General features: G+C 43.8%; 1 protein-coding gene across 6 annotated transcripts in view; it reads left to right on the forward strand.

Annotated features, from left to right (window-relative positions):
* ZNF827 (zinc finger protein 827) overlaps positions 1–24,645 on the forward strand; it is a 72,447-nt gene that overhangs the window by 41,352 nt on the left and 6,450 nt on the right. For all 6 annotated transcript variants that reach the window (XR_010082656.1, XM_063415356.1, XM_063415355.1 and 3 more), the window contains 8 exons: positions 5,038–5,229; positions 5,868–5,925; positions 10,270–10,373; positions 18,594–18,731; positions 20,238–20,409; positions 21,817–21,983; positions 23,947–24,138; positions 24,233–24,410. Coding sequence is in view for 5 of the 6 variants with exons in the window: in XM_063415356.1 (XP_063271426.1) it covers positions 5,038–5,229; positions 5,868–5,925; positions 10,270–10,373; positions 18,594–18,731; positions 20,238–20,409; positions 21,817–21,983; positions 23,947–24,138; positions 24,233–24,410 (1,201 nt within the window). In the remaining variant the exon portion in view is untranslated. The remainder of the gene's footprint in view (positions 1–5,037; positions 5,230–5,867; positions 5,926–10,269; positions 10,374–18,593; positions 18,732–20,237; positions 20,410–21,816; positions 21,984–23,946; positions 24,139–24,232; positions 24,411–24,645) is intronic.

Consider the following 24,645-nt stretch of genomic DNA (forward strand, 5'->3'; position numbering starts at 1 on the left):
CCATGTTAATGGGGCAAAAAGCATTTCCCAAGTACAAAAGCTGAGCAGAGCACCAGTGCCCAGATTGTTTCTGACTCCCAAATACGAAGCCCTTGGTTGTTGGTGTCATTCACAGTTGCTGCTGGTGACTGGGTTGAGTGGAAAGTTTTGGTAACAAAACTCTGCAGCCCAGTGAATGCTCAGATGTGACTGTAGTCACGCTGCTGATATGTTTGGGACATGTATTAGTTTTTAGAAGCATACAATATTTTGGCTTCACGTTCAAAAAGAAGTGTATTGGTGGAGGAGTATAAAATCTACCCCAGGTATTGGTACTTTTAAAGTAACGCTTTACCCAGGGACATGAGCATGTCCTTGTCTTTCCTAGAAATGCTGTCAGAATCACATTTGCCTTTATTTCAGAGGTATCCTATTTTTGAAATATGTCCATTTTGCATATAACTCCTCTCATTTTTCCATGGGTCAATTCCCCATGTATTGCACATCTCCCTGTTAGCCCAAGCAAGTGCACGACATTTGTACTGTTTGGTTCCTTTGGATTTTTTGTTCTCCAGTCCTCAGGTCACACAGTGTTTCCTTGTAATACACCCGTACCAACAGAGTGTCTTAATTTGGGGTTATCAGCACATGCAATTAGTGCAGACTTACTGCATGACCTCAGCACACAAAGGGAGGTGCTGCCTACAATTGAGTCCAGAAGCATTCCTGATCAACTCCATTTATTATCACCTAATTATTGTATGATAGTTCCTCTTTTGGAACAACTGGTTATTACAGGGGAGGAGGGTGATGGGTTTTTTAACATTTTTTGATTAAGCCTTTATCCACTTAAAAATGTTTATGGTAATTTCGTATTTCATGCTTTGTAGTTAATTTTTTGACACTGTATCATACATTTAATTGAAATCACAGGGACTAGAACTACTATTTAAAAGGAGTAAAACAAGGAGAAAAGAATGACAGTACAATTCTAGCTCAGGGTAAGGTCAGAAGTCATCTTGCTGCATATTTCTATTCCACAACATTGTGGGAGGTGCCTGTGTGGAATTTGGCTGCTGCCTTTGGAGATCCCTGCGCTGGCACCTGGGGAGAGTCCCTGCACCTGAGGGATTGCAGGAGAGCTGGCAAGGTTAGAGATGATAATGGGCAGGGAAGGGAAAATGCAGGGAAGGCTTTTGTTCCTTGGGGCTTCTGTAGGGGCCCAGAGTGTAAGTGGGGAGGTGTGTGATCTGAAATAAGATTTTCTCTTAGTGGGAAGCAGAGAAATGGCAAACCATGGCAAGTCACATTCCAGATTAAACCCTGCTGCTAGCCAAGTGAGTTTTGTTGGGGCTGGTTTTGGGTTTTTATTTTAACCAGGTTCTTCAAGTAGGGTCTTGCAGGTAAGCACCATCATCCTACCATTTAAATGGAAGGGCCAGCAGATGTCTATCACAGCTCTAGTTAGTCTATGGCTTTAATTTGTTCCATTTTTTCCTTGGATCACATTTCTGTGAAGCAGCTTGTCGTCGCAAAATTCTGGGAGTTCAGAGGTTCCACTTTCATAAATATGAGCTATTTCATGATTTTTTTTTAATGCAGGATCCTGTTACATTGATTCATTGACATTGTCTTATATAAAGCAGCAGTTTAAAAAACTACTACAAAATCAAGCATTGAGCAGAGCGCCCTAGGGAACGTCAGATGTTCCTTGTTGTGTCTCTGTAGCAGAACCTTCAGGGCTCGCCAACTGTTCCCTACCTCTGAGGCTTTATTGAAGCTGTTTTAGGGCATGTTTATTTCTAGCAAATCAGAACAATTAGCATAACAAAACGCCTGATTCTCCGTGCTGGAAGCTTTTGAAGTTGGTACAAGTTGACCCACTAGTTAGCCCTGTCTGCTTCGTTGTGGAAACTGGTACATGAACACAATTTATGAGACATGTGGGGAAAGCTTTCTGCTCTAAGTTGATTCATAAAGGTGATCTGTAAAGCTGATGGGCATTTCAGCAAATATGAGCAACTTAGAATTTTAGTCACAGGGTGAAGTTTTAAATAAAATGGTGGGAAGAAACAGGAATGATTTAAATGATTTAACAAGTATTCATTTAATTTTGGCAATGCGAGATTATTGGATAGCTGTTGTGGCAGCCAAAGCAATATTTACTGCATGACTTGTGTTTTTTATGAAATCTCCCTTCCCTTTGGGTTGTGTCTCAAATGACAGAAAAGCAGAGTGTGCTGCGTTAGGAAGGGCACGTCCAGTGTACCCACAGAGCACGTGAGGCCTCATGGAATCACAGCATGGTCTGGGATGGAGGGACCTTTAAAGGTCATCCAGCCCAGCTCCTCAGCAGTGAGCACAGCCAATATTGTCAAGATCAGGTTGCTCAGAGCCCCGTCCTACCTGACCTTGGGCGTTTCCAGGGATGGGCAACCTGTTCCCATGTTCCAGCACTCATATTGTAAAAAGATGTTCCCTTCCCTATGGTCAGAATCTCCCCTCTTTTGGGTAAAACCAGCGCCTCTTGTCCTGTCACAGCAGCCTGAACAGTCTGTCCTCACCTCCCTTACTGCTTTACAGGCTGCTGTGAGGCGTCCCTGGAGCCTTCCCTTCCCCAGGGTGAACAGCCCCAGCTCTCTCAGCCAGTATCCATGGGAGTGTCCAACCTCCTGTGGGGGCTTCCTGTGCTGTGAGGCACTGGGGACGGAGCCTTGCAGCCTGCACCTGCTTGAAGGAAACCTTCAGTGGAGTTAAACTCTTCTCCCTGCGGGCAGGGGGTAAAAGAAGGGGTGACAGCTGCCAGCTGCACTGTGGGAGTTCAGAGTGGACATCAGGGAAAATTTCTAGTGCTGCAGTAGAACAAGTGTTGTCTTCCTTTTGAAAGTCCTGTAAGATGAACCTGCAGTGGCCTCAAGAACTGGAGTCTGACTGCCTGTATGGTGGGACAGATACGGGCATAACCTTAATTACAGTATTCTGCCAGCACAAGAACTGGCCCAGCAGGGTTTTATACCTGTGATTGCTGCTTGTGGGACAGACTGACTGTGTTTCCCTTTCATTAGCTCCTGTAAAATTATCAGAAGCCCTCCTTCAGTCTTCTCTTTGTGTGTTTGCTTTGGGGATTTAGAGTACGACAGAATCCACATTTGGCAGGGACATTCTGTCAGCTCAAAAGGGTGCAGCTGGGAAGATAAAGGTCAAAGGAAATGATCAAATATGTAGATTTAGTTAGGGCAGTGGCAGTGCTGCTGGTGGTGAGGCAGAGAAGGGCACTGGGATTGCTTGACCCTTGCCTTAGTTGGGGTCCTGTCAGTTTGTCTGATACAAAAGCGTTTGCAGGACAGGGAATTAAACTGTGTGGAGCAGGAACAGAAATAGAAAGAATATTTTAAAAGCAGAGAGAGCAGCAAAGGTCAGCTTGACTCTGCACCTAAATTTGGCAGCTGGGTGCAGAGCTCAGTGTGTCAGACATCTGAAGAACTCATTTGTTTGTGGAGTTACCTGAGCTCTTGATTGACACTGTTACCTGATGCGTTCCTTTGCTGCTCTGTGTTCACTTTCAATGCACAGCATGCTATTTTTACACTGTTAAACACGGATGCAAGGTTCTGTGGTTTTATAATGAGAGAATAATGGAGGCTTTAAACAAAATTTGAAAAAGAGAAAAATCTTCTTAACGGGACCAAAAAAAGCATGATGATATTTCTAACTGGTCTTCAGCTGAGAATTCACTATAAAAATTTCTGAAGTCTGAGGTGTATCTGTGGATAGTAGATGGTAAAGATTTTTATCAATGTTTATATGTGTCTTTTAAAGGTCAAGAAATGTCATAAGAAAAGATTGAAAGCACTTCATGTAAATTGTTCCTGGAACATATCCAAGTGGTTTTTATCTCCTGCCTTCAATTTTTTTTTTAAGAGCTGTAGGAAGTAAAGCCACTTTTTCTCTACTCCAGGAATGTGGAGAGAGGCAAAACCCAAGTAATGAAAAAGGACTTGGTGATAACAGATCAGTTTAATTTTAGGTAGAATGCTGATGCCTCCATGAGAAGGGGATTCTCTGCTTCTTTTGCTGGAGCAGACAACATGACACCAACCAGCTGAGGAAGCTGAAAACATTTTTGGGGATAACTAAACCAAGTTTTGGTGCCTCTGATATCCATTGTAATATTGGGCAGTTGAAAATGAAAGGCCTGAATCCTTCACACTTGAAATAAAATCTGTGATGCTGACACACTCACACGTGAGTTAGAGAGGATGGGAAAAACAGAGCAAACAAATTCTGCTTTCATTCTGAATGATTCCTTACCTGGGTGTCCCTTCTGGTATTTAACTGTGTTCATGCATTTCTTTATGTCCTTGGTTCTCCAGGCATGTTGCCTTTTTTATGCTCTGTCTCTGGATTTCTGGTCAGCATCCAGCCAGCAGAAGGCACACCTCATTGGGGAGTTCTGCCATGATACCAGTGCCCTTTCAGGAGTGCTCTGAGTGAAAATCACCAGGGAAAAACAAATCATGCTCTCTTTCTGAAAATAAATGGAGAGTAAATTCTACAGATCTCCAGGAGGAGAAGCTGAGGTTCCCTCCCTTGCCCTGTCCCCATACTGATCCCTCTGTCTGTGCTGGTACTTCTGCTGATCCAGAGGAATTTGGAGTTTGTAAGAGGCCTTCAGTGCCCACCTTAGGAGGGCTGGTTGGAGCTGCAACTCCATTAAATAACTAGAAACAAAGCTTCACTAACTGGTGTGTCATCACACACACAGTATTCATAGAAAGGGGTGTAACTCTCGTATTTGCAAATACGCAACTGTTTTCTGCTTTCTAGTGTGAAAAATTATTTTCAAGAGCTTGCTTCTATTTATAACAGCCAGAAGAATACTGAGGCTGTCAGCTGCTTGCTTCCCTTCCCGTTTGCAGGGATGCGGTACACAAATTATAACTTGGTAATTGTGATTTCTGCTTTGAGCACTCTGAAAAATTACAGCCTAATTAAATAATTACGGCGGTGGTTTATTCTTTTTCTTTTTTTTTTTATTTTTTGAATACATCTTTGCAGCCGAGAGCTCCAAGGAGGCACAGATGGTGCAGATCAAGGAGGAGCCGATGGAAGTGGAGATCCCCGGCACGGCGGCGGCGCCGCGGCAGCCCAGCCCCGGCTACGGCGCGCTGCTGGGGCCGCCCGAGAGGAGCCTCTTCAGCCAGGACATCTCCGTGAAGATGGCATCAGAGCTGCTCTTCCAGCTCTCAGGTACACCCGAGAGAACAACGGAGGGGTTGTGTAACCCCAGGGTCCTGCAGAACCGTGAGATGGCAGGGCTGGACACCAACGGGAGCCAGAACCTTCCTGCCCTCACACCTGGAGCACAGGGGCCGTGCCGGGCGTCCCCCACGGTTTGCATATGCTGTAAAGCACTGTGGCAGCAGGGCCGGGTTCACAGGGTTTCAACCAAGCTGGAAAAGCCAGAGTTCAGCTCCTGTATTTTTGAAAGCTAATTAAATAATTTGTGACGACTGCTTTGATCCCTGTAGAGGGGAAGCTGCAGATGGCAGCTCCTGGCCTCGGTGGCTGCAGGATGCAGCACTCCAGGGACTGCACTGCCCACTTCCCTTGGCAAGGAAAGGGCAGTGGCACCAGCACTGTGTTCAGTGGACACCTGCAGCACCCACTCTGCAGGGAGCTCCAACACTGAGGTGTGCAGCTGAAAAAACTTGGGGGTTAATTGATATAAAGTCATGCCCATTCTCTAATCATGTTGGAACCATTTAGCCAAAATTACCCGGGGTTATGCTGTTACCTGAAAGCATTAGAATAGTTGTGCTGAATAAAATCTGGCAGAGAACCTATGACATATGCTAATCACAAAACTCCTGTGTGTTCCTCTGCAGAAAAGGTGAGCAAAGAGCACAACCACAACAAAGATAACACCATCAGAACTACAGCCAGGTAAGTACAGCCTGTGGTTACCTGCCCAGCTGCACTGTAAATAGCATTGCCTCCTTTTGCCTTGTGAGCCCAAACCTGTCTGCCTCCTGCAAATGGGACCTGGTAGCACAAATGTGAGACATTTCCATGAGCAATGGAACCCATGTCTGAAAAGATAAAACTACAGATCTCATTGCTTGCGGTTCATAAGTCAAAAAAGCCCAAAGGGCTTTTGTGTGTTCTCCTCTGATCAAGTAGTCACACATCATTTTAAGAATTATTTATTCTATTTTTCTAACAAAAACTGAAACGTAAAAGAAATTGTGTGGTACCTGCAGTGCTTGAGGGAAGACCAGGCTGACAGATGGATTTCAAGACATGGATGAATGTAAGAAGAGGTGATTTTGATTGTCATCTGTCTAGCTAGATTCCTTTAGAAAAATTTCAGTTTAGTATTTCTGTCATCTCAATACATTCTAGAGATTAACTTTTAAAAAATGTGTTAAAAATTACAGTTACATCATTACAATAATTTAAATTAAGCAGGAATTAAAAACATGATCCTGTTGTGGCCTGTGCTGTTAAAGAAATGTGCACTTGACAGTGCTGTGGCTGGGAGCAAGCCCACGAGGTGTTTACATATCCATCAGCAGCAAGGTGAGTGTCCCTGTGGAAGATTTAAAGCTCTTCTGCAGTAAACTGGAATTAGTAAAGATTTGGGAGCCCTCAGTGTAGGGTAGGAGGAGTAGGCAGGAGCTGGCAAGGAGATATTTATTTCCTACCTGAAGGTTCCCTGATTGTTGTGGAGGGGTTGGAGACTGAGCACACTGAAGTGATGAGGAGTTCATTCAAAGATGGACTAAGAGCTTCGTGCCTCTGCAGCCCCTTTGCAGAAGTTCTCACTACTAACTTAGGACAACTTTGCCCAGACAGAATGGAAAACATTTCAGCTGCAAAGAAAAGGTCTCTGAAATACATTGTACTTAAATTTCTAGGCCTATCCAATTCACTCATGGTAGCTGCAATAAGTAACTTGTTTTTAATAAACTGACCAGCTCAGTAAATGTACATTAGGGACTTTTGATGTTACAAGTTGAATGATAATTCAGTTGAGCATTTGGCTTCTGGTTACAGTGATTGCTTCCCATATTTGTTGGATGTGCAGCCTGCACAGCCTTCCTGTGCTACTTAAAAAGCATAATCCTGAGACACAGAGAGAAATGCACATATTGTCCAGCTGCTCCTCAACCATCCAGGGTGCGCTGCAGGGACGGGCTGGAAACAGTTGAAAATAGATTTCAGTGTCTCGTGATGGTACCAGCAGCACTGGTGTGAGAATCCAGAGCTACTTTTGGATCTATCAAAGATAATTCCCATTGGAAAGGTTGAGGACAGTTCAAAGATAACTTGCCCTTCTCCTGGCTGCCAGCTTTTGAGAGGGTAGCACAGTTGGCTGTTGTCAGACTCGTGCTGAGCTTTACTGAGATGTCCTTGCAGTGGCTGCCACCCATCAGGGTGAAGTGCTGAGTGCCTGGTCCAGGCTCTCCTGGTGCTTTTCTTATCTTGCCTGTTTATCAGCAGAAGAAGACATGAATGAGGAGAGCTTCCTAAGAGGGGAAGTGAGTCAGTCTACTAAATCCTGCGAGTTCAAACAGATTGACTTGAAAGACCTTGCCAAAATAAAAAAGCCAACCCACCCCAAACCAAATAAACAGCTGGAAGTGTTCACTGGTCAGGGTGTGACGCCTTCTCCAAAATAGACTGTGACGGAGCAGCCAGGGGAGGATGGAGGCGCTTGGACTGCACTAAGAAAACATGTGGTGGTGCAGTTTGGCTCAGCACCCACATCTGGAGTAATGAGAAAGGCATTGAATCACAACTGCCGTGTGAAATGTGCTGACAGCTCAGAGAGCCAGGGTGAGGTCAGTGCTGTCCACCTGTGAGCAGCACAGAGATTCAGCTGTGTCATGGTGAGGCTCAAAGCAGCACACCCCAGCAGGATGGGGCACACAAACACTGCTTGCTGTCTTACTCCTCATTAACATTTCTAACTGTCCCCTATCTGCTGCTGTGCCTCCTGTGAGTATCCCTGGGCTTTGCCAGCACGTACTTCCATGTGACTTTGCTTAAGCAGCCACAGCTGGTAAGGATTCCTCACAGTTCAGTGCTGAGGGAGATCCAGAGCCTGCCGTGTGTGATGGGAGGACAGAAAGTGCAGAAGCGAGGGGCTGGAAGTGCGTACACCAGCGTGGGATGCCAGGATAAGCTTCTCTCATCTCGAGAACTGTGTAGCCATGAAACTGCAAAAGTGCAGCCAGAGGAAAAATAAAAAATATCCTAAAGCTTGAGGTTGGTCAGAAAGGACTCTGCACAGTGATTGGAGACAGTGTGTGTGATCTTGCTCCTCCCTGCACACTTTGCACTGGGAATCACAGGACGTATCTGCTGAAACAGAAATAATGAGAGGGCCACCACTGAACCACTCAGCTGCCATTGTTGAGGAGGGCAGAAGAGAGATACCCAAGGGTGGTTCTGTAACCACCAGAGGCCAGTGGAGGAGAGGGGAACCCTTGGGATGTGACACAGTGTGACCTTCAACAACACCCGCTCGGTATCTCCGGCCTCAGCCCAAACAGACCAGCCCTGCACACCCGCTGTGCCTAGAACCAGCAGGGAGTGGTGGCCAGGGACTGAATCTGAGGCACAGGCAGGAAGGCCAACATGGAAACCCAGGCGGATTACAAGATTTTCAAGAGTTACAATCATAATAAAACATTTTTATTGCTGTTTTTCTTTCAAATCATTATTAAACCAGTGAGAGAAGTGTTGCAATAAATCACAGCGTATTTTTACACAGTGTCACTCTGTTTTGTATGATGTCACCCCTGAGTGGGAGTGTGAGTGCTGGAAGAAGTTCAGTTTTGCACATGTGTTTTGGAGCTGGTTTGGTTTATCCTGGTCACTTGTTTTCTGGAGCACCCTGCATTCTCCAGCTGTTGGCATTCACCAAACTGCTCAGGTTTGAGATAACTTCACACCTTCAGCACAGGCTAAGGCTGGCTGCTCATGGATGCGTTCAGACTTTTATAGAAGTACCAAAATATCCCATTAACTGTCACATGTGGAACAGCACAGAATGAATAAAGTCCCAAAAACTCAATAGGAAACTAAAACAACGTGGTTGCCAAAAGTGTTTCACAACCAAGTCAACTAATTATCAACAAGTTTGCTGGGGCGGAAGAGGTCTGAGTAAGACTACAGGTGACTTGGTGGGGACACCTGGTGCCAATTGCACGAGGGGAAATACAAGTGATGCCCTTTGGACAGAAACTTTGGGTGTCTGGGCTGGTGAGGTCAGCGTGGTGCAGCTGGCACGTGCTTGAGTCTGGATACTCGCTGTGCAACACCTTGGAAGGTTCTTTATCCTGAACAAATTCTTGGATTTCGTTGCTGTGTGGGAAAAGGGTCAGGAATGCTTTGGCCTCCTGTCCTGCACCTTTGAAACACCCACTGTACACCAGCCTTAGGGAGAGATCAGGATTCAAGTGATTTCACTTTGCTTAGGAGAAATGGATGGTTTGCATGCAGGTGGAATACATCCCCTAGGAAGCGTTTTTCCAAGAAAGACTGTAGTTTTCTATTTTGAAATTTTTTTTGTACCTCTTGCTGATGTCTGTCTGTACTGCAGATAAGGAATTCTTATTTCTGTTATGATCTTTGAGTAGAAAACAAATACATTGACAGAGATGCCATTTCACTATTGAAATTAACTTTTTTCTGCCTGTTAATTAAAACTAAAGCAAAATATTCTTTTTGGAATCATGCAGCTGGTAATTTTTGTGCTTTACACTCTTTGGGATGCATCTGTTCAATTTATGAATTGTTTCCTGCTTTAAAAATTGGATTCATGGAGGCAGTTCCATTCATGGAAGGCCATGTCAGGATAGAATTATTCAGCATCTTAACCTAGTATTTGAAAAGTTCTGTTTTAAAGATAACTACTGTATTCTTCAGGTTATTAAATAATAATATTCTTTACCTTTCCTGATTGCCCTCTCCAGATATGACAGTGGAATACAAATATTTGAAGTGTTAATTTTAATGATCCGTATTGTATTGTGATATAGCAAATGTGAAATGTTGAAATGTAGCTAAAAGCCTTTTGTGAGGTCTTGAGTTTTCACTCTGAAGTGTAATTACACCAAAGCACGCTGCCTCATTTTTCAGCATGGATTCTGTAAGTGAAACAGGTTTTTAACAAGATGGTATTTCTTACAATATTAAGGTGTTGAGGTCAAAATTTTTATTTACTTTTTCTGTTAACTTCTATTTTCTTTAAAAAAGGCATCTTGTTTTTTTGTATAGCCCTTTCTTTTCTGAAGATACGTTTAGACAATCACCGTTCACTTCCAACTCAAAAGATCTCCTGCCCAGCGAAGCTGCTCTTCATGGAAGGACGTCTGCACCAGGTCAGGCACCTTTTTCTTTCAATACTTCCAGTTAACAGACATTTTAAAATTTTCCTTACTGGAAACTCCACCACCTGACTGATGCTCTTAAAATATGATTTGCTTTGACAAAAGGCAGATATTTGTCCATTATAATAAGTGCTCATTTTATAGAATAAAAAGAGAAAAGTTAAATATTGCTGGAGCATTTGTGTTCATAGTCTTGGGGCTGCTGTTTGTATCAGTTGTGCAATAGTCTATGGCAGATTAAATTCAGCAATACCAAGAGGGGTGAGGGTTTGTGTGTGTATGTGCCACTGTACTGATGCTGAATTACTGTCTGCTGTTCTCCTGTTGTGGCCATCTCCCTCTCTGGAGTACAGATGAAATGTTTGCAGGACATGGATCAGGGGGCCTGAGCTTGGCAATACAATTTTCCTGCCTTTAGCAGTAATTTAGAACCTTTCTGGAAGGATGTGGAGTTCTTCAAATGTACTGAAAGGCCACAGTGTCTGTGGTGCCTTCGCAGTGATTTTCTGAACGGTTGACAGGCATTTTATGTCCAGATATAGCTTGGCTTATATTCTGCATTAAAATGGAAAATACAGGCATGTAATAATACTGTTCAAGGTCGCACTGAACACATGCAAAAACTTGATATGTGCCTTCACTGTCCTGCTGCAAAATAACTCGTTTGCTAGTTCACTGCTATCTGTTCTTAAATTAATAGCTCTGGGGTTCTAAAGGTCAGTAATTACACAGTCAGCTGCAGGGGGGGTTATTCACCTTTCCTTAGCAATCAATAAACTTTTGGGCACGTTACTGCTAATTTTCAGCTATAGACTGTCATTTAATTTACAACTTAACAGACCCTTCATTTTTTTTAATGCTTGAATAGTCATTTGACAGCTTGTGAAGTGCAGATGAGGGTAAGAGCTAGATGCTGTCTAAGGGTAAATATGCATAGCAAGAAGGAAAAAGAAATGTAGGCTGAGGACAGGGGGCTCCAGGCTGTGCACAGACACCGTTCTGCAAGGAAGCCGTGGATTCTGCACCTCTGGTGAGGAGAACCAGATCAGGTGTGCTGCTTCCAAGTATTAAAATGTAAACCAGGTTAGCACTTCCAATCCTGGCTTTTGACCTTGGCAGAACATGGAATATTCATATGGCCAGATGAAAGATGAGAATTGCGGCTCCTCAGGCAGGGCTCAGCAGCTCAGAGGACACGGCCTCCAGCAGCAAGGCTCTTACATCACACCAAGATAAATGCACAAGAACTCTAATTCTGAGATTCGCTTCAAGTGAGGCCACCAGGAGTGTGGATGGCTTTTGGTGACATGTTTGATCTTCTGCTTAAAAGATGTAAAGTACCTTGTTGGTTAGATCATCCTGGAGTCTTAGAATGACTTCTGAGGGACTGGGTTTTTATGTTTGTGCTGCTCCCTACTGTATTTTGTGGACTCTTGATAGGTCTGTGTATTGTAATGCAGATTTGCTGTGGTTATAAGACTCTGATTTATAATAATAGCAAGTATACTGAAAACTTTAAAATGCCAGTTCCTGCTACGTTTTTATTTTGGAACAACTCATCATTCCAAAAATGTTGTTTTTTCTCAGCTTCACAACAAATTCTTGGGCCTGAAGTGCAACTTCACAATAGCACCAAGAATGTGATTTAAGTTTGTAATCAATTACAAATATTATATTCATGTAAAAGAACAGCAGAATACCCACAGGTAAATTTCTTATTAGTTTCTGCCTTGCAAGAAGAAAGAGCCTATGGAGGGCTGTGGATAGCTCTGGAAACATTTTATCCCTTTGAGGAGCAGCAGTAAGAACAGAAACCATTGTGAAAGGCCTACAGAAAGGGTCACAGGAAATGCTGTGGAGGTGTCTGGGTGCTCTCCCACATAAAATGCTCTGGCTTGGGATTTGTTGGGGGTTGCTCCAGCCCCGAAACAGGACAGTGAGAAGAGGACAGGGAATTCCCAGTGCAGTGGCCCTGGTGGAACCCCAGGCTCGTTCGGGGGTGCCTCCTCCCAGGTGAGCACAGAATGGAGGCTGCATCCCCGGGCCCCTGCTGCAGAGGGGCTGGGAAAAGTGCAGGAACACAGGGCAGGAACACACACCACGTGTCAAATTCAGTTCTTTCTGTGCTAGGTGACATTACACAGACTTATTCATTACCAAGCTCCATCTTAAACCACATCATCCTTAGTGTTTTTATGAGGGTGCTGTTTCAGAAGCTCACCCCTTTGAAGAGTTGGGACCACTCTCTTTCCAGCCTGAATTTATTCACAGCAGGTTCTACTTTAGTTGTTTCACCAGTGCTGTCCTTCAGCTTTGATAATTCTTCTCCCTTGCAGTGTTCACCATCTGATGTGCCATTCCTCTAGTCCTGCCTTCATTTTGGGACAGTGATCCAGCCAATGTCTCTTGGTCTCTTTAGTACCATGGGGTTTCCATTTCGTAGCCTTTTTGTGCCTCTGTTTCGGGGCATTCATTTCTGCAGATGTGAGTAGGCAGAGCTCGATGTGCTCTTTCACAGCAGGTTTTACCCCTGGCTTTTTCAGCAGCCTGCAATCTCCTGAGTGTATATTGGAAATGCCTCTCCTGATTAATCCCAGCCTTTGTAACTGGAACATGCTGGTGTCTCTCTTGCTGGTCAAACAGCAACATGGTTTTCTTTTCCTTTCTAATTTCAGCTGAAGATTTCAGCATGCAACAAAAATTCTTATTCCTACACTCTTAGGCATATGACCTTGTAATTTGAATTGTTTCACTTGTTATTGCAGCTCTCAAGATTGTTTCTTTAGTACTCTGGAATTTCTGCGTATTGATATTGCTTTCATTAATGCAGTTCTGGTTTGTTTGGGGGTTTTTGTATGTGTGTGTGTTGAAGCTATTAAAGAGGATTTTTAAGTACAGTGGGTCCAAAGTTCAGTCCTTGAGACTCAGGCTTAGTGGCCCCCTCAGCACAAACCACTCCACTTTATAGCCAGTTTATAAGAAAATTGCAAATTCGGGTATTTAAGTGGCAGAGCACTCTCTGTAGGCCATTGAGTGGTTAAGATCCCCCAAGGAGTATGAAATAATTAGGAAAGAATATTAAAAGATGTGTGAATGCAATGCACTGATCAGGGCATTTAGTGGAGGGGGAAAAATCCTAAATAAATAATGATATTGTGATGGATTTGGCCTGAAAAAGGGTGGAGCATTCCTGATCAGCAGCAGTATCACAGGCAGGAGAGTTGATTTTAATTCATTTATCCAAGGAAATAACAGTGAAATCTGCAGCAGCTGTCAGAAAGGGACTCATCAGATCACAGAAGCTGTGGTATCTCCCTATAATCTGGTGAATTCTTAATACCCTGAGAAGGGAAGACAGGGTTACCAGGGTACATAGCTCAGATTTACTCATTACATTTGGGGAATTGCTTCTCTCACTTTTTAAGGTACTTTCTATGTTAATAACCACATTATTGTATTGCACTTTTCTATATTAGTCTTACTGTCCAAATAATTTCATTTTTACTCAAAAATGGAAATAAAATAGTTGTGATATCTACATCAACCAAACACACTTTGCTCAAAAATTACCATAGTATCAAAGTAATATATAATACAAAGTCAGTCCAAACCAATTCAATAATTTCAGCTGCCCCCTATAAGAATGTGGCCTCTTTTAATCTAGCAAAGGTAGGGAGAAGAAATTAAAATTTTGATTTCAAACAGTCAATTTTAAAGAATGACATTTTCATCTTCTGTTTTATAAGATTCTTCTTTTGACAGAATAGTTTTATGTCAGACTATATAGTTGGGTTCAGATCACTGGATAAATTAAAAGCTTGATCTTGTGCTGCTGTTCCTGACCCTTAGTCAGTCTTTAATGTGCTTTAATAGTTTTCCACCATCTCATTGACTCATTCTGTAAATCAAACCTGCCCTCATGGAAGCCAGATGAGTGATATTCACTGTTCCTTTTCTGGATGGTTCATTAATACTGCTGAAAACCTCAGCCATGGCTTTTTGGGAGTACGTTGTCTCCATGTATATCTGTGTATAGTATATTTCATTATTTTCTCTCCTGCTTACCATTTGCATTGACAGTGCCTAATTGCATTGACATGGCATTGAAACAATGCCATGTGTTGTAAAAGAGAAGTGAAAGTAGGTGTGAGATTGATGCAAAGGTAGAAGGTGGAAGTGGCTTTGTTGTCCCATCCCAGTTGTTGTCCCCATCTTTTCTCTGCCCTTTCTCCTCTGCTTCTGATTGTCCATTTCTGAGCAATGGGCTCAGTCTTAGCAGTGAAGGGGGCTTCTTTTTTCCCCATGTTTCCTCTATGGAGTCAGCTTCAAAGTTCATTTTTACCTGTTTTTATTCTTTTTCCAAACCCTGACATCTTTATTGTTTCTCAGTGACCTTTTCAAGTGTTGCTGTCTATTGTTGTGCACTTGGACTACCTCTGTGCACAATATTAATGTTTCTTTTGGTGGGCTGTGCAAGCACTTTACTGAACTATTTCCAACTTTGATGCTTGCTGTTTTCAGAAAGAGCAGCTTAAGTACTGTGCTCCTGATGCATAAAACCACTTGGGTTCTACTTTCTCCCATATCAAGGATTTTAAATTATCATAACATTACTGCTTTTTATCCAGCATAGCAAGCTCCTTAGTAACATTGCACATTCGCAAAGCTTTTGAGGAGAAAAAAATAAGAGCATTAATTGGTAACTTTTTTTATTGGAAAGTAGATTTTTTCTGCCTCCTCTGTGCCTTTGTTCTGTCATTCAGACTGATTATGTGCAGATTTTTGGGGCTTATGAAACAAAGAGGACACGACTCCCCCAGGTGGAACTGGAGTTTTCTGTCCTCTTTGTGTTTTTGTGGAGAATTCAGAGGAATGTTGAGCCTGGAAAGCAGCTGCTGCTGGGGTTACTGGATGAGTCAGAGCTGCACCTGAACCGAGGGCGGGTGCAGACTGAGGGCACTCAGGAGCTCTGACACTCGGACGACTGGAGAGATCTCTCACTCAGGAACTGCAGGCCTGCAAGGACTCCACTGTTTATTTTAACTGACTCACTAGAAATAAGGATTCCTGCCCTACAAATAAAACCTTTGTGAAGCAGGCTGGAAAGGCAGTGAGATATATAGTATTTGGAGCACTGCAATTCCATATAGTCAATATATTTTGAGCTTGGGAACCTTTCACAGGCTTTTGGCAAACAAACTTGCAACAGAGCCATAATTACATATTTCATAAAAGGAGTTCTCAATTTTTAAATACAGTGTGCTTGCCAGAGGTGATGGATGAGCATGTAAGGGGAAGGCTCCAAAGCAATGAAATGCATCTTTGATGATGGGAACACTGCAGAAATAGGAATACTGTGTAATAAGATAGAGAAATGCAGACAGAAGAAGGAAAGAAAATTTCTTTGAGCAAATAAATGTTTTTAAAGCAATGTTTGCATGATTATCTGACCTTAATACCTTGTTTCTGAATAAATAATTTCTTGAAGTTTTTGTCTTTTAGACATAACCAAACAGAAATAACGTTACAAATGGAGCAAGCTTTTGTGACATTCTTGTAGAGCTGCATGCGGTGTGTTTACCTGATGGGTAAATGTGGGGAACTTGACAGCTCTCAAAGGAAAATGCAGCAGCTCAGCTCAGCCAGAGTTACCTGGTGACTCCTTAGAGTGAGAGCCCTTCCTGTTGGACATCTGCACAGGAGTTCATCCTCTTACCACGAGCTCACAGAACCCTGCTTACCTTGTCCTCTGTTTCTTAGTCAGTTTATTAATTTTTGGTGGCTTGCAAGCAGCATTTATTGAAATCACTCTAACCACCACTTTCTATTTTCACAGGATTTCTGTTCATTTAATTTTAAAAATTACTTACCTGGTTTCTCTTTGACCATTTGTCTGGTGTCAAACTGTCTGAATAACTCAAAATATGACTCTGACATACACTTCCAGAAGAACGGAGGGAAAATGAATTTTGACCTTCCATGTTAAGGCTCATTGGCACCTCTCAATCCCATCTCTATAAGGAATACTTATTGCAAAGAACAATCTGTTTAATTTATATCCATGGGATTCCATCTGACCGTAAGGGTCTGCCCTTGTGGATTTGGTTGCTCTGAGGTCTGTGGAGTGCAAAGATAAAACAGAGAAGCAGCTGTGTGAGTGAGTTACAGGATGTGAGAGCGGGCAGTAAACAGCAAAGGTTAGAAACATGAATTTGGCTTCTTGGAGTGATACCTCAGCACACTTTTTGTTTGTCTTTTTCACTTAAATAGTGGTTTCATTCTTTCCATTGTCTGTGTAAAGATAAAAAGTTGGGCATGGCATAGGACAGCACATTAAAACCTAATGCAGCATAAAGCACTGTGAAGCAGTAATTGACAAATACATCAAAGTAAAAGAAAAGAAATAATCCAAGGATCAGAGTCCAGAGCCAGGCCCTGGGGAGTTCCTGTGCCTGACAGGCACCAGCAGTCCAAGGGTGACTGGGTGACTCCAGACAGGCGCTTCTGTCCTGTCACAGCTCCCAGCAGATACAGCGTCCTCTCTCCAGGCCTATCCCGACAAAAGTCAGGGTAAAGACCTTTCAAAGGGTGGCTAATGCACTCTGTATTGATATCACCTGCTGGATTAATCACTGAATGTGAAAACTGGAAATACAAATGGATTTAGAATTATGCCCCACACCTCTGGTTTGCCAGGAGCAAGCTAAGAAGCTGCTGAATAGAACAAGCACTTTGTTGTAGAGAGAAGATCCAGTCTGAAGGGAAGGAGGAAGCCCTGTAGTTAGGACTCCAGAAATACATCTTTAAAGTAAACAGAAGTACTTTCAAAACACCTCAGTGTTCTCTTTTGCATCAATGAAAAATATGCAGCTGCTTTGCAAGGGACTGGCTGTCACCAGCTTGAGATAATCAGAAAGCTGCTATTTTTCCAGCTTCCCATGAGCTTCCCAGGACAATCCCTCACAGGGAAGAGGATATTATATTTCTTTTTCTTAAGAGATAAAAGAGGGCTGATGACTAATACTGAAGTGAATTGTTAAAAGACTTATTTACTTAATTGAGCCTGCTTGTTTGGTACATGTCCCAATTAATTCATTTTTGTTGTGACCATATTGAAGCAACCTACACCCTTGTGACCCTCTCTTATAATTATTGCTATTTTCCTCATTTGAAGCACTGTTTTGATTATGTACTCAAAAAGCTCTGCTGAAGCATCTGTAGCACTACCACAGAGTCAGATTTTTCCCTTGTTTGGAACTCAAGGACAGCAATAAAAGAATCTTTCTTTATTAAAGTTCTTAGAGGTTATGGGTCACTTAAAGCCCTTAGGGGATGGGGGGTGTCTTTCTTTTTAATTTCACAGAATGAGTATTTTGAATAGGCAGAACTTGTTTTCTGACTAGAAATTCTTTCAAGAAAAATGTGTTGTTGGATGGTAGCACTCAGAGGTGGCTCAGAGCTCCTCTGGTGTGAATATTGAACATATTGCTGGGTCACAGGGGAACGGAGAAGGGGCTGGCAAGTCTGGCCAGCCCTAAATTTGCTGAGATTGCTGTGTGGAATCTCTGCCCCAAATGAGGCATTGTTTTTATTATTGCTTAAATTAAATACAGTGTTTGACAGCTCTTTGCCTGAACCACAGTGGAGTTCTCTGAAAAGCTCTCTGTGAAGGAGAGGCTCGCTGAACCCGGGCAGTCACATCTGCAGTGGTCGCTGCCAGTGAGGGGCTGCACAGGGGGTGTTCATTCCTCAGTGCTTCACGGGATGAAGGTTTTGCTGTTTGTGCCAAACTGCACCCTGTTAACTTAGGCTCACTGCAATGTCCTGTCAGACCAGGCTTCTTCATGCACCAGGCAAAGGTGGGTGACTGAAAAAGCCAAAGGAGTGGTTGTTCCACAAAACCATAATTAGAGGTTAATGCATGCCCTGCTCACTCTTGACTTTCTCTCTGTACGAACCTGGGTGAACTCCTTGGCTGTGCCTATGTCCAGAACACTTTGGCTCAGCATTCTGCTTCAGAGTGGGTAGGAAAGATGCTGTATGAAAGATTCCTTTCCTGTCCAGCACTGGGAGTTTCCTTTCCAAATGAGCTCCTGTGCTAGCTCACACAGCACACTGCACAAGTGCTGCATTTTGTGATGCCTCTGGGGCTCCACTGAATGAAATCTGCAAGTCCTCAGTTGCTAAGATGACTTTGTGTTTTTGGCACAGACACGGAGAAGCTGGGGCTGGAGGTGGGGAATGGATTGCCATCGTGGAAGTTCAGTGACCAGCTGTTTCCCTGTGACGTGTGTGGGAAGGTGTTTGGCCGGCAGCAGACGCTGTCCCGGCATCTCTCGCTGCACACAGGTAAGGCTGGGCTCACCTGGGCTGGGACAGTGCTGTGGGGTTTGCTCTGGGGGGAGCAGGGACGGTGAGGAGAGCAGTGCGTGACCCCCTTGGCTCACCTGGAGCACAGCCAAGCACAGGAGCAGGCCACAGTGTCACAGGGGCCTTGGGGAGTGAGCATTCTATTTCTTTGCAGCCTACATGAAATTTCTCCTTACAAAACCTGTGGGCTCAAGTTTGTCCAGGTTCACCAGACTGTAAACACCAACTGATAACCAAGCTTGGTAATGGAGCTCTGAAGAGAAGGCACAGCCGTTTTTTTTTATGCATTTGGGGTATTTTTGGACAGAAATATCATTCACCTGATGAACTTTTCAAGTGTCACTGAACAACAGAAGGTTTGGCCTTGGTGTTTCAGATCTGTGAAACTGAAAGGATTGAGTAACTCATTCATCTTTGCTCTCATCATACAGTTCTGAGAGGAACAGGGGCTGTTCTACCCCGTGTGAACTTTCCTGAGGGGAATCTGCTTCGAATCAGCTGAGACAAACAGAGTTTTTATATGGGAGATGCGCTCTGTCAGCCTGCTGAGGTGTAGTGCACAAACAACACTCGGAAGCAAGAATTCCCCAGGAGTGCTGAGAAATGCTGTTGGTGCAATGCCAGAGAATGCTGCGCCCTCCAGCAGAGCCATCCTGGAAAGGCTCAGGTGCCCCGTGCTCTAGTGGGCTTTCCTTAGTCCTGAGCTGCTCTATGGAATGCCTTTCCCCTCACACTTGCAGCATTATATTTCAATTTTAGAGGAGCAGATCCTCAAAGGAAAGGGTTGTAAAAACTGATGTAATGCTTGGTTATTTTAATCAACCCTTCTGAAATGCAGCCTGGTGCACACACAAAAACTGTGCTGCCAGGATCTAGAAATAACTAATTTAAAATAAAACAAAGAGGAATATTTAAAATTGCGAAGCATCAGAACTCATGATGAACTAGTTTATTTTTTTGTCTGTTCTTTGACTGTTTTTCAGTAGTTTACTTTTAGAACTGGATTATGCTATCAGTGTTCCCCTTTCTCCTACCCTCAGATTTCAATACCAGATCAACTATCAGCTCTCTGCAAGTGATCACATGGGCAACCTCAACAGTAACTAAGTCCAAAACTCAAATAAAAGATGCTGGGTAAAGGAAGTAGTTGTAGACTATTGACCTGTTTCTCCACTGGCTTTGCTGCAGCTCCCAGAACAGCAGTTGCCCCAGTTTTCCAGTTTACAAAGTTTTATATTATCCAACTACAAATGGTGGAGGAAATTAAAAAAGCTTGCCCTAAACTACCTTCAAATTAGTTGGGTTTTTTTTCTGAGTAATTGCTGTGAACTCCTATAAACTTCTAAAATGTGGAGCTTCCAAGCTACCTCATCCTGGGAGGCACCTGGAGAAACCCAAAGGCACGCAGGCCTGGTGCCTGGCAGCTTTGAGAGCAGCTGCCTTCAGACTGAGGTGTGCACCCACATCTCTCTGTCCTTTTTTCAGAAGAGAGAAAATACAAGTGCCACCTGTGCCCCTACGCTGCCAAGTGCCGCGCGAACCTGAACCAGCACCTGACGGTGCACTCGGTGAAGCTGGTGAGCACCGACGCCGAGGACATCGTCAGTGCCGTCACGGCCGAGGGCGGCGACGGCAGGAAGCACCCCTACTACTACAGGTGAGCACCACGGAGGGCCCTGTGCCTGCTGGGGACGGGGACACAGCCACCCCTGTGTGCCCTGCAGCCGTGACCGAGGCGTTTGCTGCCTTAGGGTGAGCAGCCAACCCCGGCTGCCTGCTCCATGCTGCTTGACCGGGCTGGGACTCGCGGCTTTGCTGTGGGGTTGGTTTCCTTAAGTGGCTCCTGGAAACCTCTCTGACTGTTTAAGCAGTGTTCCTTTCAGTTTTGTGTTCAGAAACATCCCGTCATGTGCGTGGATTCACAGTGAATCTAAAACCCAGTGCTTCCAGTTGCCTCCAATTGTTCCCTTGTCTTTAGCCAAATCTATGGAATCAAACAGCTTAAAAGCGTCATCAAGAATTGTTGTATCAATCTCCGCATTTCCTCTGTTTGTTAGAGGTACACACATTCTGTGACCAACATGGTGAAAGGAAGAAAACCTTCAGGAGAATTTGCCTGAAAAGCTGAAAGGAATTGGCCAGATAAAATGGATATCTAGACATTCTTGTTGTATGCACTGTTGTGCACTCTCCAAACTGTGATGTGCACTCTAGTGGCCAAGCAGATTACCAAATCACTCTTACTTTGAGTCAAAGTGCCAAGAGCAGATTTAATTACAAAATCATAGAAGTAAGAAATAAATGAGACCTGCTGGATTAGATTATCTAGTACTTCCCCTTGGGAAAGCAAAATGGTGCCCTGGAGTATATGCCTTTTCCAATCTTTCTGGCTTGTTTTAAATGTTAATGGCTTAATCAAAGCAAGAGGAGGACTCTGCAAAGAAAGTTAAATTAAAGGGTCCTTCCCTCTGCCTCTCAGAATCACTCTGTTTATGTGCTGGCTGCAAAATCTGTATCCCTGCTAATTATTTGCATAGCTGAAGACTGCTGTTTTCCAGTCAAGCATAAGAAATGTTTGAACCCATTTTTACTTGCTTACACTGAAACTGCCAGGCAGTTTTGCACAAGATCCCAGTTTGGCATGGGAACCATTCCAGGGCTCGAAAATCACTCCTGGAGTGTGCAGCAAGCTCTCTGTTTGTCAGTGTATCAGCTGTACTAAACATCTTGGCAAAGCTGCAGTGCCTCTCATTGCCCAGAGGAATCGGTTAGGTGATGCACAGCATCTGGAATCTGTAGTTTTTAATTAACTTTATGATTATTTAGCATCATTATAGCATGTACAGGATTGTTGCATTGTGCCTGCCCTTAATCACATTGGCATGGCCATCAGTTCAAAGGCAGCTCAGCAGACAAAAGGATTTTGCAGTGAACACTGAGCAGAGGAAGAGCAGAACACGGTGCTGTGACTTTCCTCTTGCAAATGTGGGGAAAGGCGAAAGGCTCCTGTTTGTGGTTTGGTTTTCAGCGTTTCTTTTACTCTTGAGTTCTCCTGTGCCTGCAGCTGCCATGTGTGTGGGTTTGAGACGGAGATGAATGTCCAGTTTGTGAGCCACATGTCCCTCCACGTGGACAAGGAGCAGTGGATGTTCTCCATCTGCTGCACGGCGTGCGACTTCGTCACCATGGAAGAGGCAGACATGAAGGCTCACGTCAGCAACAAGCACACAGGTGATGATCCCTCTCTTCCTTGCTCTCTAGGTGCAACCTTCACACTTCCCATTAGCACTCTGCTTTCACTCAAATGCTTGCTAATTAAGGCCTGATCTCTCCAAGTTGAAGTGAATTGGACTCCAGCCAGGCAAATAATCAGGTAGTGCAGATCAATTTTCAAGCTTAGTGAAATAAATGAAGGACTACTTAGCCCTTCTTCTTCCTATTCCCCTTATCCCCCAAATCGCCTCCCCTGCTGGAGTCAGTCAAATATTCCGTTTGTTTTTCTGGTTTACTGTTTCATCAAAAGCCTGCTTTGACTTCAGCGGTGATGAGGTGACTTTGAGGGCTAATTGTGCATACCTGGCTCTGAGGCTGAAATAAACATTATGTTGAGTTTTGCTCCTCGCTGTGTTTGCCCCCACACTCCCTCAGTTTGGAATTTCACGCTGGTGTTTAGCTGTGATTCAGCAGTACCATAAATGTACTTTATATTAAACAGCAGAACAAGTCGTGCTCACTCCCTGCTCCTGCTCGCTTAATACCAAGGATAGGAGCAATAGCAGTTTTCAAACAAGCTCCATGTGCTTAGTCCAGCTAATGAAGGCTGGCATAACTTAAGGAGAAGAAAATCAGAATCTTTTTCATTAATTTCTCTTATAAGACCAGGCAGAAGCATTTTTGCTGCCACAAAGTGCTCACAGTTATATTTACAATACAGAACCTGATTGTATCCAGCACTTCTCCATTGCTAAATTGCTTTTCTTGTCCTACCAGGAATAAAATTGGGAAAACAGGAGGGATGAAGAGGAAGGGAGAGAAGGATACAATTGGTTGTGTGCACAGACACATAAGTTAAATGGAACTACAGAAATAGGAACTACTGGAAAGCTCTCAAGGGATTTTATGCCAGCCCAGCTCTCAGCACCACTTCATAAAGAGGAGTTAAAGGCAAATGAGAAGCCCCACCCATAGCCATGTGAAAATCCTCAGGGCTCAAAAGTGAGCTGTGCTCTGCTCTATTTTCCTGTTGTGGCTAAAAGATTGAAACTGCTGCTTGTCTTTTGAAGATAGGCAAACGCCCCCTTGTTCTTCCTTCACCCTGAGGAGGGAGCCCAAGTGAGCCCCTCAGCTGGTGTTTGCAGAGGCCGTGCTCAGGGGATTGTATCGCACAGAGAATGTGAGGTTTTAGTGAAGTCTCCTTTTAACACAGCTCTCACTGAACAGGACATGGGTGAGAGGGAATCATTGCCCATCCCTGCCTCCCTGGCTCATGGCAGCTCTCACATGGGAACTCGTGTTCAGGTCTAGTGTGTGATAGGGTTTGGGATTTGCACTTCATGCATTTATTGCACACATAAGGAAGCTCTGATGCTTTCTCTCATAAAGAAGCTTTATCTCTAGGTCCAGTTAAATAACATGCTTTCCAATTATCTTTGGAAGGAGATCCTAATAAAAACATACAAATCTTGAGACCACACTGTTACCTCTGCAGTGATTACTGAGGACACTCTTCAGAACAATGAGGGAGATTATTGTCCTTTAACCTTCATCCCAGATTTATTCACTGGACCCACATAAATGGAAAGGTGGGAGAAGTTTAGCTTGGACTATTAAGTACTTTTGGTTTCTGCCCCTCAAAAGTACAGAAATTCTGTTTCCTTTCTGAGTGACAAGCTTTTGAACTCAGAGTAATCCAAGTGTTGTCTTGGGGTTTTTTTCAGTCCAGTAATGAGGTAGAATTGCATGATCCCTTCCCACCACCATCACAGAAACACTCAGTTGCAGGATAAACTGAGAGATGCGCTGTGGTTAAACACAAACAAAAAAGGAAGGAGACCCAACAAATTTTTTTATCATCTCAATTAATTTCAGACTTGTTTTGAATTAACTTTGAATGTAAGTACTTCCTGAAGTTTAAAACAGAATCATGGGGACTCCATCTAATCTGCTGAAGTAGTTTCTGCTCTTTGTTTTTCAGCTGAAGAGAGGAAGACCCCCAGTGAATCTAACAGTCCATCTTCATCTTCACTGTCAGCCCTGAGTGACTCCGCCAACAGCAAAGAAGATGCAGATGTAACCCCAAAAAACAAGGGGTCAAACAACCTGCTGGTCATTTCTGTAGTGCCTGGTAGCCAGACCTCAGTGAACACTGAAGAGAAGTCAGAGAAAGGTAAAAAATTTGTGTAATGAATACAAACTCTCACTCTCTGTGCAGTCAATCTGGCCACAGTGTAAGGACTAATTTTTCCTGTTCTTTTTTTCAGTCTTTGAATGTGTTTTCTGTAACTTTGTCTGCAAAACAAAAAATATGTTTGAGCGTCACCTGCAGATCCACCTGATCACACGGATGTTCGAGTGTGACGTGTGCCACAAGTTCATGAAGACACCTGAGCAGTTACTGGAGCACAAGAAATGCCACACTGTCCCCACCGGTGGGCTCAAGTAAGGAAAGCAAGTACACAAACTTTTACTGTGTTCAGCACCTTAATCCTGTGGGCATAGGACAAAAGGAGGGCAGTCACAGAGGGCTGGGTAACTGATAATCCAGATTTGGGCCTTGGGCCTGTCCTTGAGCCTTGCATCATTGCAGCAGATTGGTAACAGTAGAGGAGCTGCACCAAACTGTGCTCCTCTCCCCATTCAAGCCAAGAGGAGACAGAATGTGATGGGTCCTACA

Source organism: Prinia subflava, chromosome 18, assembly GCF_021018805.1.
Source record: "Prinia subflava isolate CZ2003 ecotype Zambia chromosome 18, Cam_Psub_1.2, whole genome shotgun sequence".
Taxonomy (NCBI): domain Eukaryota; kingdom Metazoa; phylum Chordata; class Aves; order Passeriformes; family Cisticolidae; genus Prinia; species Prinia subflava.